This window comes from Ornithodoros turicata, unplaced genomic scaffold (genome assembly GCF_037126465.1).
Source record: "Ornithodoros turicata isolate Travis unplaced genomic scaffold, ASM3712646v1 Chromosome76, whole genome shotgun sequence".
Classification (NCBI taxonomy): Eukaryota; Metazoa; Arthropoda; class Arachnida; order Ixodida; family Argasidae; genus Ornithodoros; species Ornithodoros turicata.
In genome coordinates this window covers 122,448-138,043 of record NW_026999391.1, presented here as the reverse complement: position 1 = coordinate 138,043, position 15,596 = coordinate 122,448, and the positions used below count along the sequence as shown (strand labels likewise).

Here is a 15,596-nt window from a genome sequence, read left to right as displayed (position 1 = left end):
GCAGAGTCGGAATGAAGTGATTTCATATTATTTCACTAATCTTTACTATAAATATGTGATAGCAAAAGAACTGACCACCATTCAAATCGAACTGGCAAACGAGATAGGTGATTTCATTCCATTCATTGCCGGCTCAGGACGTGTTGGAGTGACACTGCATTTTCGAAAATGTATATAACACAGGCACCCTGTTGCATAGCACATTATGGTATGGGCAAACGTGATCAACCACTGCCACATTATTCAGCTCCTCTTTATCAAGTCGGATCTGATTATTTCTCTGATTTAGTGCAGCAGTTTATACCTATACTAACGAAGAAGGTAGCTCCCTACGTGAGTCGAAAGCTCCTCGACACTGGACGACACATAGCAGAAGAAGTTAAGCAGGGATCAACGTTTAGAGAAGCTCTAAGGAAAGGAGTTGGTCGTACAATCCATTCAACACGTGACGAGTTGCTTCAGAGGCTCAGAGGAAAAGGAAGGAAAAGAAAACAATCTGTCAACAATAAAAGCAAACGTAAGAGGGTGGGTCGGTCAGTAAAATCCCTGAAGAAGCGAAGAAAGGTCGATTTTTTTACTACAGAAAATGTCTAGCATCGCAATAGTACATAAGAATTCCTGCCTCTGCACCACAAACCAATTGGAAGTGTTTTCTCTTCCTCACTTCTGGAGAAGTCAGAGTATGTGGAGTTTTTTCCAGTTTCTGCCCCTACAGCAAGTGGTGTAATCGAATATAATGTTCCAGGTCTCGGAGGTGGATTCTTTGACTTGCAGTCTAGTTTTCTACACATTCAATGCAAAATTGTACGGAAAAATGGAGATACAGCATCAAGTACAGTTGGCAGTACAGTGACACCAGATAGTGTGATACCTGTGCAAGCATTTGCATCCTCGCTCTTTCATCATGTCCACGTCTACCTTAATTCGACACTGGTTTCTAACTTCGAAAATTATGCATATCGTTCATACTTGGACATAATAACAAATGCTAATAATGTTACTCAAACTCACACCCTCTCTGCAATGCTCTACGAACCAGATCCAGTGGGAGAATCTGAAAATTTTGCCGCTCCTGTTGAGGCAAAAGGAATTTTTGCACGCTACAAACGGACCAAAGGTTCGACACTCTGCGATCTTTATTCCCCTATCTTCAGTGATATATGTCAACAGGAAAAGTTTCTTCTCAATGGAGTCGACATAAGAGTTGTCCTTCGTCAGAACACAGATGATTTTCGACTTCTTGCACCTGCCAGCGAGACTGAAAAACACACTATAGAGTTTTCACGAATTGTGTTGTACCTGCGACGTGTGCAGGTTTCTCCAAGTGTACTCGTCGGCATCGAACGAAGACTTCAGACAACTCCAGCATCATACCTCCTTCGAGGATTAGAGATTAAGTACAGGACAATTGCTCCAAATCAATCTCAAGTGATTTTCGATGACCTTTACAGTGAACGAGTTCCCTCAAAGCTGACAGTATTGATGGTTAGAAGTGAAGCCTACCAGGGTAACAGACAAAGGAATCCATTTAAACTTGAAAATTTCAAGCTTAAGAGAGCTGTGCTTGATGTTGGTGGACAACAGTACACAGATGACTTTGACTTTCAACGATCGATCTACTCTAAAGGATATATGAATTTGCTTCACAAGCTGAAGCGGAAAGACATACCTCTAGCTCCGGCTGCATATGAGAAAGAAACGTTTATGCTCTACTACCATCTCACTCCAGATGTGGAAGTGCAGTCGCTGAGTCCAGTGGTACAAGCCAATGTTCGTCTCACCCTAACATTTGGTGGAAATCTTACAGAGGCTGTTACAGTTCTCTTTGTTTCAGAAACACCTCGTGTGCTAGAAATCAACAAAGACAGACGAGTCAAATTCGTATAGAAAAAAAAATGGAGGAATGGGAATTTTATGCAGCCTTTGCTCGAAATCACTGCACAAGGCCACTGTTTCGTGGAACATTTGCATGCAATGAAATTGCAAGTCAAAAAGCTGAACCAGGGCTGTATGTTGTAAACACAGCTCCTAGATCCTCTCCTGGAGAACACTGGACCTTATGTTACATCTCTAAGAACAACAGCATTTCTTATTTCGACAGCTACGGCATACGACCAGTTTGCAAAGAAATTTACCAGTTTATTCACCCAACATCTTCCTTTCACTACAATGCAAAACGACTTCAGGGATATGGATCTGCTACATGTGGACTGTACTGCTTGTATGTAGGTAGTCTTCTAGCCTGTGGTTTCTCTCTTCAAGAGTGCACTCAGAAGTTTTCACCAACCAACTTCAGACACAATGACAGATTGATAGAAACACTTGTTCGAAAAAATTTCCCAAGAAAAACAGAGGATATGTCATGCTGTAGTGTACTATGAGCATTCAATAAAATTTCAGTTTGCCTGAAAAGAGCTTTATTTGTCAACTTAATTTGCACACTATATAATGAATCATTGGTAATAAAAAAAAATCTCATCTGAGATAGGCTATTTACAAACAGTGACTTGCAAACAAAGACATTGTTGATGATTACATACATGCTATTAGAAACTGGTTATTTCATACACATACAGTCAAACTCCTTTATAGCGAACACCTTTTTAACGAAAATACCACTACAGCAATTTTTTTGCGGTCCTGCTGGAGCCCTATAGGTCCAATAATGGACATCCTTTTTAACGAAAATACCTTTACTGCGAATTTTTTTTGCTGTCCCCTGAGTTTCGTTGTAAAGAAGTTTGACTGTATAATCAAAAATTTTCTGACACGGATCATTTACAAACAGTGACTCTCATCTGAGACAGGCTATTTGCAAACACTGACTTGCAAACAAAGACGTTGTTATAGATTACATACATGCTATTAGAAACTGGTTATCACATACTCTTATAATCAAATTCTTAGAAAACAGGTTATTTCACGCACATATAATCAAATTCGTCTGAGACGGTCCATTTACAAACAGTGACTTGCAGACAAAGTCAGTTGTTATTTCCATCGCAAATGCATGCAGCAATATGGGAAAGCAAACTGTCTCTCTTTCACTCACATCAAGAGCTACACATTACTTCAGGAAGACATGAAATTCATCAAACCAGGTCTCAGCTTAGTCATCACTCGTGGCTAACAAATATCCTCTAGCTCCTAACTCACAGTTGTAAGTAATCCCACACTGACAACCATAGATGTGGAATAATGCAATAGCTTTAGTTCATGGTTCTAACATGACATTGTTCTAATATATGACAAACCATAGCTATATGGATGTAACATCTTTATTACAATTTTTTTCTGTGGGACCAGGAATAGAAGGGCAACATCTGTTGCGGGGGTGATAACAGATGAGTTCCCTCCTACTCCCGTATGCCAACTCTGTAATGAAACCTCGTGACGGTGCACACCCCAACACCATCGCTTCATTAGAGAGACCAATCCGTACACATTAAAAAAATTCAACCATAGCCAAAAGGTAGCGTGTCAATTCCATCATCACAAATGAAGCGTTTCGTATCCAGTGGATTGAGGGCTATTTTTGTCACTGACACACTTTTGTTGACATTGTCCTTGTGCACAATGAGGTTCTGTTTAACTTTATGCATTGTGCCCTGCTCGAGAGCATTCGTATACATAGAGAAGTGGAGTTTTTGTGCTTCACATTGTTTAACACCCTTAGCGCGATTGTACTGCTTTTTGCTGCACAGATCGAGGGCGTACAGCTTTGGCTTCAGACAACAGAAGCCAAGAATGTGATCACGAGGAAGCTCATTTTTAAACTTTCCTAGTACCATCCTGTTTTTTGTCGAATAGAGTGGGTGATCAGGGTCATATCCAGAGTTGTCTAGATGCTCGTCAGCTAGTTCGTGGAGTACTTTATCGTCACTCAGCATCACAATGTAAGAATCAGTGTCCATGTATAGCAGTCGTGTATCAGGGGCTACACGGAGAAGATGGTTATGATAAAAATCAAACATCTTCAGCTTAGACAATTCCAATATTGTGAAGCCCAGGTACAGCGGTTGCTTCATGCGAAGAACAGACTGACTAAATTGGAACAAGATGACGTGAGAGCTCAGAGGGCGGAACTGTTTCAAGTTTGGTTTACGTAGAAGCTTCAACACTTGCTCATCTGTTACTGTGAGGCGACAATTTACGAATTTCCTGACTTGCATACATGTCCTGCCATATACACTATTAATCATTAGCTTTGATTGCTGTTTCTCAAATGCGTTTGTAGCTCGCTTCCGAAGTTCGTGATTGAAGTCGACATAGGATCGCAGAAAGGGCTTTTGATTGAACTTGAGAACCCTGTGAACTTTAGTGAGACGCAACCCCAATTGCAGATACAGTTGCAAATTGCGATAGTGGAGAAAGTACCTCTCTTTATCAAATAATGTTAGCAACAGTTTTGCTTCGGTAGCTTTCTGTGGAAGATTGAACTTCTTCATGAGCGCCTTCTGATAGTCTGACAATAGCTCATAACGAACGGACATTTTTTCAGGGGCAACGGGAAGATCTCTGTGGCGTTCATGAGTTGCTCGGTCATACACTAGGTCTACCTCAAGAAAGTAACCCACAGGGCTATCATCTCGTATCTGAGCTATATCCAAGTTAACAATTTCCTCCTCAGTGAGCCACTCAAATCCTCCGTAAGGCAATGGTTCTCTCATGACTGCTCCATACAGGCCATTTACATCAATGTAGTTAATTATTTTTTTTTCTTTTTCGGGATCAAACTGTTCTGTTCCTGGCACATTCGCAGTTGCTTTTCTCAGGGAGCACTGTGTGACACCTCCTCGTAAGCCATTCTCGATGAGCAGGTACGCGTTGGGGTCGTTAATTAGTTCTAGTTCTACCTGACTCATTTTTAGTGCACAAGACATGCTTAATCCTGGAAGGGATACAAAATGAAACGGTTCAATCTTGTGCACATCGAGTGTCCACTTTCGAAAGTTCTGAAACACATCTGCTAAAAGCAGTGTGTCTGTCAGAAGGTATAAGTCCGAATACTCTCCAAGACTCTTGAGCCGAAATTTTTCATACACATTCTGCGCGTGGTTGTAGTCTTGTTCACTTACTTCGGTTCCATTCAAAATGTTAAAGAACTTATCTCGAGGTGGTAGCGAAGGCTCATCATAGGCTTCAAAACTGGTGACAAAGTTATAACAGAAGACCCCCTTACGAACAACCAGCTGAAAGTGTTCCTCATTTGGAAAAAACTGGCGAAGGCATTGAAAGTTGGATTCACCTTTATCACGTAGATTTTTCACCAGTGTTTCAAGGCTTGCGTTCAGAAAACTCAAACTGTCCAAGAATCGATAAGAGCCGATGTCAATTGCTTTAAATTTTTGACAGCTGGTGGCAATCACGTTGATGTCTGACTTCTTAAGCAGATGTAAATGAGACAGGAGAAAACTCATGTCATAGTTAGCATTATGTGCAATGATTGGAATCTTGGGTGGCACTCTCAGTTTCAGGTTACACGTCTGACATAGTGTTTGTCGAAATTCTCCGCTTACATGGTCATGGTCTCGAACTTTTTGTCTTTTAGCAAAGGATTCTTTGCAGATATTACAATGAGTGGCTGCTGTATGTTGACGCTCATTCTCTTCAGTCATTTCTAGAGGTGCAAAAGCATGTATCCATCCTAAAATTTCGTCATGCAATTTCCGCAGCAGCTCCATAAATACTGTGACACAATTAGGACCACGGAAAAGATGCTTTTGCAACACGTGTGAGTCGGATGCACGTATAACCAAAAGGCAAAATGAGGAAGGACAGTGATCCTCATACACGTTTGTTTCCTCCAAACAAGGTGACAAAACACTTTCAAAATCATATACACAGTAGAAAGGGACTTCCGACATGAGATGTTCCCCGGCAAATGCTACCGTCTCTCCCTTCTTAGGGTAAATTGTCTTAGCAACCTTCTGATGCAAACACATCTTTAAATGATCACTGAGGATTCTGTCTGATGAGAAGCCCATCATACACCTCTTGCAATGAAACCGTCCGCTAGGTTGAAATAATCCATTAAAATTTGTGATAAGCAGAAAATGAGAGTCGATTAGCAACAGATCCACATGTTTCTCACGCTCGTCATCGACAACCTTGATGGGGTACAGAGATTTGTCTTCCCTTTCGTAGGCGTACACATTGATACTGATACCATTATTTTTTTCGAATGCTTCAACCTCTTTTGGGAAAGCTACCGGGAATGTTTTCGGAAAAACATACTCAGAAATATATGGTCTGTACGAAGATGCCCTACGCCTGCGATAACCAGTAGCAGGATGCAGTGCAGCTATTACAGAGAAGGCAAAACACATGTTCTGCTCATCTTCATGCAAACCAAAGTCCACACACAACAGAGAACGAAACTTATGCTTCAATTCTTGCGGTAACTCAAACTGGGCACATCCAATCAGTTGAGGCATCAAACGTCCAATGTTCATGATACAGGCATGAATGCGAAAGAGAAAAAAACCTGAACCTTCTACTTCGAGGTTTTCCAAATTTTGTGCTATTTCAGCAGTCACTTGAGTGATAGAAGGTTCTACATCTGCCTCTGACCATACTGTCACTACTTTGGAAGGCACGAAACTAATTTCGAGCTGTAACTCATCGTCTGGCGTGTGACGACCAAGTTCCACTTTAAGCAATACAAAATAGCGCAGTGGGAAACCAAAGTGTCGTAAGACATCAGCAATGTACTGTCTGTACTCGTGAAAAAAGGTTGTAACATCATGTCCGCTAACGTCCCTGTCGTGTAAATGTAGCTCGAACCGATTAGTATAGTTTCGCAGTGTGCACAAAGTCTCACAAAAAGGAATGCAGGGGGCTTGAAGATTGTGAACATTTGCCAAGTGAATCTGAAGACCTAATGCTGTTGCATAATACTGCCGTTCGTGCTGGGAGCATAAGTGACACGTCACCATATCTCATCACTTTCTCTTCGAATTGGTGAAGATAATATCTGGCGAAATGACTTTTTTACCATCTTTGGTAAACCGTTCTTTCTTCTCCATTTTGAGATTTGGAAGCAGTCGCATTTCCTCTAGCTCTTCCTCCGACAATTTTTTGAAGCGTCCAGGTAGATACACTTTCACTGGCTTGTCGTTTTCCATGCGGAGCTCCACGTATACGGCCTCGCCATACATAGTGTCAATTTTCTGAATGTCCAGCACTTCGAACTTTTCGTTTTTGGGTATGTTGCTCATTTTCTGAATTTCACCGTCACCACATTTTTTCAGTTTATCCAACTTTTCCATGACGGATGACATAGCTTACTTGTGTTATGGAGGCTTCGCTGTTATGATGACAATTTGCTTTCTCCTCTTGCTGTATAGAATGAACTGAAAGAGAAGAATAGATTTGTAAACTCTTACATCTTCCACAGGAATATGTAACACACCTCCTCAGTCTGACGTTCTGAATGAAGAACCACTCTCTATGTCCGCTCTTATATAGCGATTGCATGCAGCTCTCTAACATGTGTGCACAGCCTTGAACGTCTACATCCTTGCAACGTTATACGTGAAGACATGTTTCAGCGTGTCCTATCTAACTTCATTGGTCTGGTAACTAACATACCTGCGTGCACAACCTTGAATGTCTACAACCTTGAACGTGTGTACTTCGACTTTGGGCAAGCTTAGAGCACAGACTTGTCTTTGCTTTTTGTTGTAACCTTCCATTATGGAATGCTCCTGGTCTGATAACTAACACGGCTGTGCGCAACCTTGAATGTCTACAACCTTGAAGGTCTGTATTTCAGTTTAGCCAATCTGAGAGTGATGTACAGGCTCGTCTTTGCTGTAACCTTCCTTTATGTAATGTTGTGATTTCATAGCATGCTTCATTCGTTTGCAAAAGATGGCTGAGGTTGGACCTTATAGGTTTACCACTCCGGTCTCAATGACCATATCAGGTCAAAGCCAGAGTGGAAAGACGACACTTGTTACACGTCTAATTAAACATAGAGCTGCTGTCTTCGACAAACCATTTGATCATATATTGTACATATACTTGTACAAACAACCAATCTTTGATAATTTTCCAGAGGTAACCTTCAGTCAGGATATTCCTACTAATCTTGATACTGTAAGAAATTCTTTAATTATATTTGATGATTGCTTAGCCGACAAACAAAGGCTCAAAGAAATCTGCAATTTTTATGTAGCTGGCTGTCACCACCTCAACTGTTCAGCTATTTTCATAACACAATATTTATTTATTAATGATCCTCTGTATAGATGCATTCAGTTTAACAGCAGTGCCTTAATTTTATGTCGTTCCGCCCGCACTGCGGACCAAATGCAAATACTTTCACGACAACTGTTTGGTCGAAAGAAAAGTGAACTACTGCCAAGTATATATAAAGATGCTTGCAAGAAACCATATTCATACCTTGTAATTGACCTATCCCAAAACTGTTCAGACCAATTTAGGGTGTGGACTAATATATTTCCAGACGACCAGCGACAAATAGTATATAAAACATGAAACGTGTCAAGAAGAATATTCATTTCCTTCAGTTGCTTGCTGATGCAAAGTTGCCGGAGCAACGTTATTTTCTCCTGGAACATGCTACGAGAGAGCAACTAACTGCTATTCGAGAGATTTGTATGAATCTTTGTAAAGGAAACATTAAGGTAGCTCCAAGAGTGAGAAATCAGTTGCAACCTTATGCAACACCTATCCGCTTTTTGGCAAAACGAGACACTACAGGAGTGAAGAAAGTTCGAAAGGTATTGCAACAATCTGGTGGTTTTCTACAGTTCCTTTTGCCACCTTTGCTGGGTCTCCTCTCGACTTTAGGTGGAAGGGCGATAGCAAAAGCAATCGGAGTGTAGTCGATGCAGAAATACGAGCTTGTGCCTTACCGGGAAACCCCCATCCCACAGATATTGAAGAAAGATGAACCAGACGATATCAAAGCAAAAGAGATAATCCAATATCTTCACTCCTTGCTACATCCCACTGTGAGTGAGAGCACACCTACACTGGGTTCAACAACAGCGAGAGAAGAGGAAACACAGACCGAGGAAAAAAGTAATACTGTCGTTGATTTCATGAGCAGTGGCTATAAAATCAGATCAGAAAACCTATTACGTCTTCTGGAACCAACGATCTCATGGGATAGGAAAACATTTCAGATAATTGTCGACGGTGAGCGAGTAGACAATACTAATATAATTGACCTCGTATACTATCTCGTGACGAAAGCAAGAAATGTTCAAAGACCACCCTATTTTGATCGGATTTTGCCGCTATTGGTCAAGCTAAACTTACCAGCACTTATTGTGCACCCATCTCGTCTTCAAAAACATACAGCAGAGAAAACTCTGGCCACTCCTTCACCTCATTCCGTAAGTGAAGCTTCCACACCTCGACGTGCGTCACCACCGCTCACACGAGCCGCGAAGCGCGCACGACAGCTCACATGGACACCGTACTGAACTCCGAGGAGAGAGGCTACTTCGAAGAAGAAAAAATACTGTCACACTTCCCTCCAAGACATCATAAAAAGGTATTAGCTATGCTTCAGCTGATGACAACGGTTCTGGCTTACGACGAGTACGGAAGAGTTATCTGTCACGGAAAGGTGGTGCCACACTCATCTATTGTTGAGCTTTTGAAGTACGAACTTCACAACAGGCAACCTCCCTGGATGAGAGGAGACGTTTCAGCTACAATCAACGCTTATCTATCACTCGATGCTCTTAGAGTTTGCAGTAGGAAGAAGTACTAATGGCAGCCTACTATGACCCGCAACATGTCGGCAGCTTTGGTGGAGTGCAGAGACTTGCTCGAGCCATAGGCGAAAAGAAGGACAAAGTCACTAAATTTCTGGAGACAAGTGATGTGTACAGTTTGCATAAGGAATACAAGCGACCCACGAAGTTTCGAAAAACCATTGCACTTGGACTTCGTGAACTATTCCAGGCTGACCTAAAGGATTTGCAAAGTCTAAAGAACCAGAACGATGGTTTTCGCTATTTGCTCTTTTGTATAGATGCTTTCTCTCGGCTTCTTGCCATTGTACCTATTCGTAATAAACGATCTCCCGAGGTTATTCGAGCTTTTAAACTTGCCTTTAAAAGAATTGGGACACCCAAGCTTTTGCACACAGATCGTGGAACAGAATTTACAAACAAGGTGGTACAACAGTTTCTGAAAGCAAGGGGGATCCGGCTCATCCATACAAATTCTCCTATGAAGGCCAGTATCGCCGAGCGATGTCAGCGAACAATTGTGACCACACTGTACCGTATCTTCACATTCCAGGGTCACAAGCGATATGTGAACATTTTACCTCAAGTAGTGAAAGCTTACAACAATCGCGTACACAGATCGCTTTCTGCCAGACCAGTGGACGTAAAGAAAGAAAACGAGCACATTTTCCGAGAGAGACTGTACCCCAGCCCGGTTGGACCACCAAAAAAGCCGCGCTACAGCGTTGGAGACGTAGTGAGAATTGCAAAATACAGACATCAGCTAATAAAACGTTATTTAGGGTCATTTACGTCAGAACTCTTCGTGGTGAGAGCGATCAAGTTAGGGTATCCTAACACGTACCTATTACGTGATCTTAAAAATGAAGACATCATTGGTGGGTTTTATGAGAGTGAAATTGTACGAGTGAGAGAGGTTCCAAAAGTAGAGAAGATCATAAAACGACGAGTTAGAAATGGGAAGCTTCAGTACTTGGTTCAGTTCACTGGCAGTCTGGACAAGAAGTGGATCGCAGAAAATTACCTTGGTTTGTAATGACCAGTCAAGACAAGTCAGCCGCCGATGACACAACATGGCCTGAGGTTGATCCTCGGCTTGATGGCGCATGGTTGTCATCATCAGACGCAGATGAAGAGCAGCCTGTGCTAGGTAGAGATGTGTGTGGCAGATGGAGAAGAGGTTACACACACGAATTTCGGATGCAGCCTGTGTGTCGTCTCAAACACGTCTCCTACAAAGAGATATTGGAATGTGGGTTAACACAAGTAGGCAAAACTTCGCTCGTGGAAGCTTTTAAAATTGTGACGGATATGGTGTTGTTTCAAGCGCTGCCAGATCAACCTCCTGACAGGGTTACTTGGAAAACTGCAAAAACAATGTATGCCAGAGTTCACACCGCCTGTACGTTTGCCTCGGAATCACCTTTTGCCTTACTTGCTGAATGGTCACGTCACGTGGACGAAATTTTGACATATGCTGACGAGGTTGACGCTATGCATCTTGCTGCCGAGAGTCTATGTTTCATGGAACAAGCCGAGTCTGAAGGTTGGCACTACTTAACAGGCTACATCAGCAAGCTAACACTTGACCTCTTCAAACATCGACTGGTGCACAATGGAGCATAAAAAAAATAATCACCGCTCATGTATCAGGGAAATAAAAATGTACATTTGTACTAAGCCCTCTCATTTCATTGTGAGTGAACAGACATGGATAGATGTTTGTGTGTTCTCTTCTCCGTTGTGTGGCACACGTTTTTGCTTGTTGTGGTGATCATCGAGCTAACGAAGCTTCCATCCTCTTCCCTTCAGCTTCATCAGGGCAATTGCAGCAAAGAAGCTGAACTGGAAAAATATGTTTATGTACATTCGTGCCCTTCTGACTTGCTTGTGGTACGCATTTGGAGTGAAAACGGTAAACCGAAGCGTTCTGGTGTTACCCTAACACGAAACGAAACACGCCAGCTGCAAAAATGCTTAGAGACAGCCAATCTTACAAGGACCTATTACGATAACGAATGCTCAGATGTATGCTGTTTGTGCTTAGAACGTGAGTTAAAACTTCGCCGCTGCCCAGGCAACATTTACTCTCTTGGCAGAACAATTGGTCGACATCACTCTGGCTATGGAATCTCACTATCTAAAAGGGCTGTGATCTCACTGTCCTTGTATCTAAATAAAAAAAAATGTAACTGTTTGCAAACGTTTTCACTTCCTGTGATGGGCTAGGAAAGCATTCCTTAAATCACAAAGACCTGCATGTCGCCACTGAAAGCGAGAGGCATGAAACCTTGTCGTTCCTCATATTTGCATTTCCATAAATGACTTGCATGTTCATAGAAAAGCATTATATATAGTATATGTATTGCAAAAGAGGAGGGCAAATCCATGTACTTACCACAGTCTGTCTTTCCAGTCAAACACTCTCACGGAGAAAAAAAATCTTCATCTGGAATCCCGAGTGGATTAACTTGAAAAAAAAAAGTTTTCCACCTCTTCTCCATTGTATAGCACACATTTTTGCCTTGTTGTCAAGGAAGATCTCAAACTCTTCCCTTCAACCTCTTCGGAGTAGTTACAGCAAAAGAAGGAAGATGAACTGGAAAATATGTTTTATGTCAAAGCAAAATCAAACGATAAAAAAAAAACACCGTTTCGCTAAGTTTAAATGCAAAGAAACATGCAGTAACAAGACTGAACATTTCCTAAAGTAGGCTTTCCCCCAATGCACGTAGGAGTTGGGTGAAGACTAGCTACATCTCACAAATGAAGGTAGACACATTCCTTTCTTTCTGACCTGTTTGCCATTGACGTGCAGGTGAAGTGTTCTGTTGTTACCCGAACATGAAATGAAAAAGAGAAGCTAAAAAAATGCTTAGAAGAAGTCGATCTTACAAGCCCAAAATGTGAGATGACCCTTCAACCTCGTCGGAGTAGTTACAACAAAGACGATGAACTGGAAAATATGTTTTATGAAGAACCAAAGTCAAACAATTAAAAAAAACACCGTTCCGCTGAATTGAAATGCAAAGAAACAAGCAATCCAGCAAGACTGAGCATTTCCTAACGTTGACTTCCCGCAACGCACGTAGAAGTTAGGTGAAGCCGACTTGTAAATTAGCAATGTCCTCCAAAACATACAACGCAATGCAATGTCCTAAATAAAAAAATAATGTTGTACTGTTTGCAATCGTTTATTTTTCATTTCATCTACTGCGATGATCTAAGAAGGTGCACTTTAAAATCACAAAGATTGCATGTCGGCAGCGGGAAGGAATGAACCTCTTTTCTTTTTTTCTTTCACCTACATGCATTCCATAAATGGCTGTGACCTTGCACGCTCACAGGGGAAGAACTTATAACAAGAGAAGAGAAAAAAGCATGTACTCACCTTAGTCTGCTTTTCCAGTCAAACACCCGCACGGAAAAACCTGAGCTGGAATGTCAAGTGAATCCACCTGAAAACAATCAAGTGGCATTCACTTGACATTCCAGCTCAGTCCGGAAAGCGTTGCGGACGAACCGTCTTATATAGAAGTCGCTTCGTTTGCCTATGAGAGTGCAGCGTCGACCGTCTCGCCCCAAAGACGTGATGAGGAAAGTGATATTATCGTTTATCCTTGAGAGGTAATTACGGCTTTACCCGGGCTGGCTCGCTCTGTTCAGAAATCAAAGCAGTCAGCATGGAGGTGGCTGTCATTAGTATACTGCGTCTTTTTTTCTTCTTCTTTTTCCTGCGGCGCAACATGTATCGCATAGTAATTATTTTTCCTGTCTTCGAGTTGCAAAGGCGACACCGGCTAGAGTAAAAAGGTACGACCTTTATCCAACGAGTTGTCTTATATGCAAATGCTTGCTATTGCAATAACATCGTGTATCTTCGAGCGTTTATTCGACTTGCTCGTGTACTCATGCAAATCAGCAGAAGAGATATCACAGTCTGAGTGGAAACAGCGTGACCTTCAGCCATCCCGTCGTCTAATATGCAAAGCGTCGCTAACACAACAACATCTTAATGGAATACGGAAAAAGTGATCTTATCATTTCTCGAGAGTTAATCCGTGTCGTACACAAAAACGGATTAATGGGGAGAGGTAGCCTGGTCGACTGCAAGTCCAAGCATGTTTAATGAAATCTCTACAATGAATATCATGATGTTCCCCCATGATGCGTCGGATGTCGAATTTCGAAGCGGTAAGCCTTTTGTCGGTTACACGCCCTTAGCACCCTGTCCATAATCACTTCTCAATACTAGCTATGCCATATCCTTGCAATTCGCAACGATGTTGTGGCGGGGGGCCGGTGCATTTTTCTTTTTTCGATCGGTTGTCGAAGGTCAGAGCTGTAGGCTTTTTTTTTTTTCGGTTACGCTCTTAGCGCTCTGAAGTTTAAGTATATACTGTCTCCTCGCACTTCGGAAGGAGTCGATTGGCTCATCAACCATTTCCATTAGGCAGACGATAGCGAGGTGTCCTACTTGTCGACTTTAAAACGTAATAAGAAAAAAAATATTTGAACAATGTTGTGCCATGTACGAATCGAGCTATCGTTTTATCCTTGCAGGGATCCAATAAACAAAATACAGAAGCCGACACTGAAGATTTTTGTTTAAGTTTAATTTGTACAAGCTTTCGCGTGGAGGTCCACGCTTCCTCTGTATTTGTTTATGGGACCTACAGGACTTGACTCCCCTCTTCGTATACGCTTTTGCAGGATCGAGTAAGAATTGTGCAACTATCCATAAAGAATTAATGTTCGTAATCTTATTATTATTTCATTTTACTAAGATCCTTAGATGGATGAACGGTTATGGCACATTTCTGATTTCATAACTAAGCTAATTATTCATTGTTAACGTAGTTTGTTTAAAACAAGAGGTATATCATTCTGATGGAACTACACAATTAAGATGACATTCAGTGAGTGCATCCTACAGGCAAGCAAAGGGGTTGGTGCCCCCACGTGGTCAGCCACAACTGGTCAGGTTTAAAATCTGCGAGAGGGTGGAGGTAAACTTATTAAGAAGTATAACGACAGCTTCGTGGGCTGGTTCAACCTTCGTGAGATGATGGGGTGCTGCTGTAGTGGGACTGGGGGGTAGTTCAGTCATAATTAAAATACGATCTTGCAACTGTGCTTTTTATGTAGTTCCTTCTAATCTACAGTAGGCATGCAACCTAATTATAATAAGAAGCGCGTGTTGCGCGTGCGAGGGACTTGCTGGAGGCTGGCTTACGATATGGGGGCTGGTGCCCACGTGGTTAATTCCTCAGATGACACAGTGAGGTCGGTATCACTCTGACGTGGTTTACTCCAACACAGTAGGGCGTGCACCTAATTATAATATTAAGAAAGGCATGTGGCAGGGATGGCTTACCAGATGGAGTCGTGAAAGTGGGCTGGTGCCCACGTGGTTAATTCCTCAGATGATACAGTGAGGTCGGTATCTGTGGGCTGGCGCTCACGAGGTTTAACCCTAATTAACATTCGCAAGAGCGGGATGGGGCGGGGACGGGGGCGGTCTTGTTTGTTGATGCTAAATACGCTAGCTAGCGTATCTAGCAATTGTTTTGCTAGATAGGCACTGCTAGGTGGGCTACATTTCTAGACTACTTTATGTTACTTGACTTCACAGACGCTTTGAAATGTGGGTACCGAATATGATGGCTTGTTGCAATAAACATGCTAATACAAAACATATTTCTAATAATGCTATAAATGTTAGTGTAATATTATAATTTACTTCTGAGGTTGAAGTCCAGAATTCAGATGCACTAAAAATATAAGGAATACGAAATAGCGTTGGTAGCAGATTTCACCATCGAAGGCTGGTTCGGCATCGAAGGCTGGTCACCATTC

At 41.9% G+C, this 15,596-nt stretch overlaps 1 protein-coding gene across 8 annotated transcripts; it reads right to left on the bottom strand.

Annotated features, from left to right (window-relative positions):
• Window positions 1-687: 687 nt before the first annotated feature.
• LOC135374546 (uncharacterized) lies at window positions 688-14,012 on the bottom strand. 8 transcript variants are annotated; one of them, XM_064607486.1, is made up of 4 exons: window positions 13,129-14,012; window positions 12,535-12,565; window positions 10,762-12,336; window positions 688-7,355 (listed from the first exon to the last, which is right to left on the bottom strand). In XM_064607486.1, exon 4 carries the CDS (start codon window positions 6,936-6,938, stop codon window positions 3,456-3,458), a length of 3,483 nt encoding a protein of 1,160 aa, XP_064463556.1. In that variant the 5' UTR covers window positions 6,939-7,355; window positions 10,762-12,336; window positions 12,535-12,565; window positions 13,129-14,012; the 3' UTR covers window positions 688-3,455. The 8 variants fall into 8 exon arrangements, with proteins under 8 accessions (XP_064463556.1, XP_064463559.1, XP_064463558.1 ...); XM_064607489.1 differs by having other exon boundaries at window positions 688-6,562; window positions 6,931-7,355; window positions 10,762-14,012; XM_064607488.1 differs by having other exon boundaries at window positions 688-7,223; window positions 7,291-7,355; window positions 10,762-14,012.
• Between the last annotated feature and the right edge of the window lie 1,584 nt (window positions 14,013-15,596).

What these genes read in the sequence shown, in the direction of transcription:
- LOC135374546 (XM_064607488.1), bottom strand. Translation starts at nt 6,938, where the DNA reads ATGGTGACGTGTCACTTATGCTCCCAGCACGAACGGCAGTATTATGCA.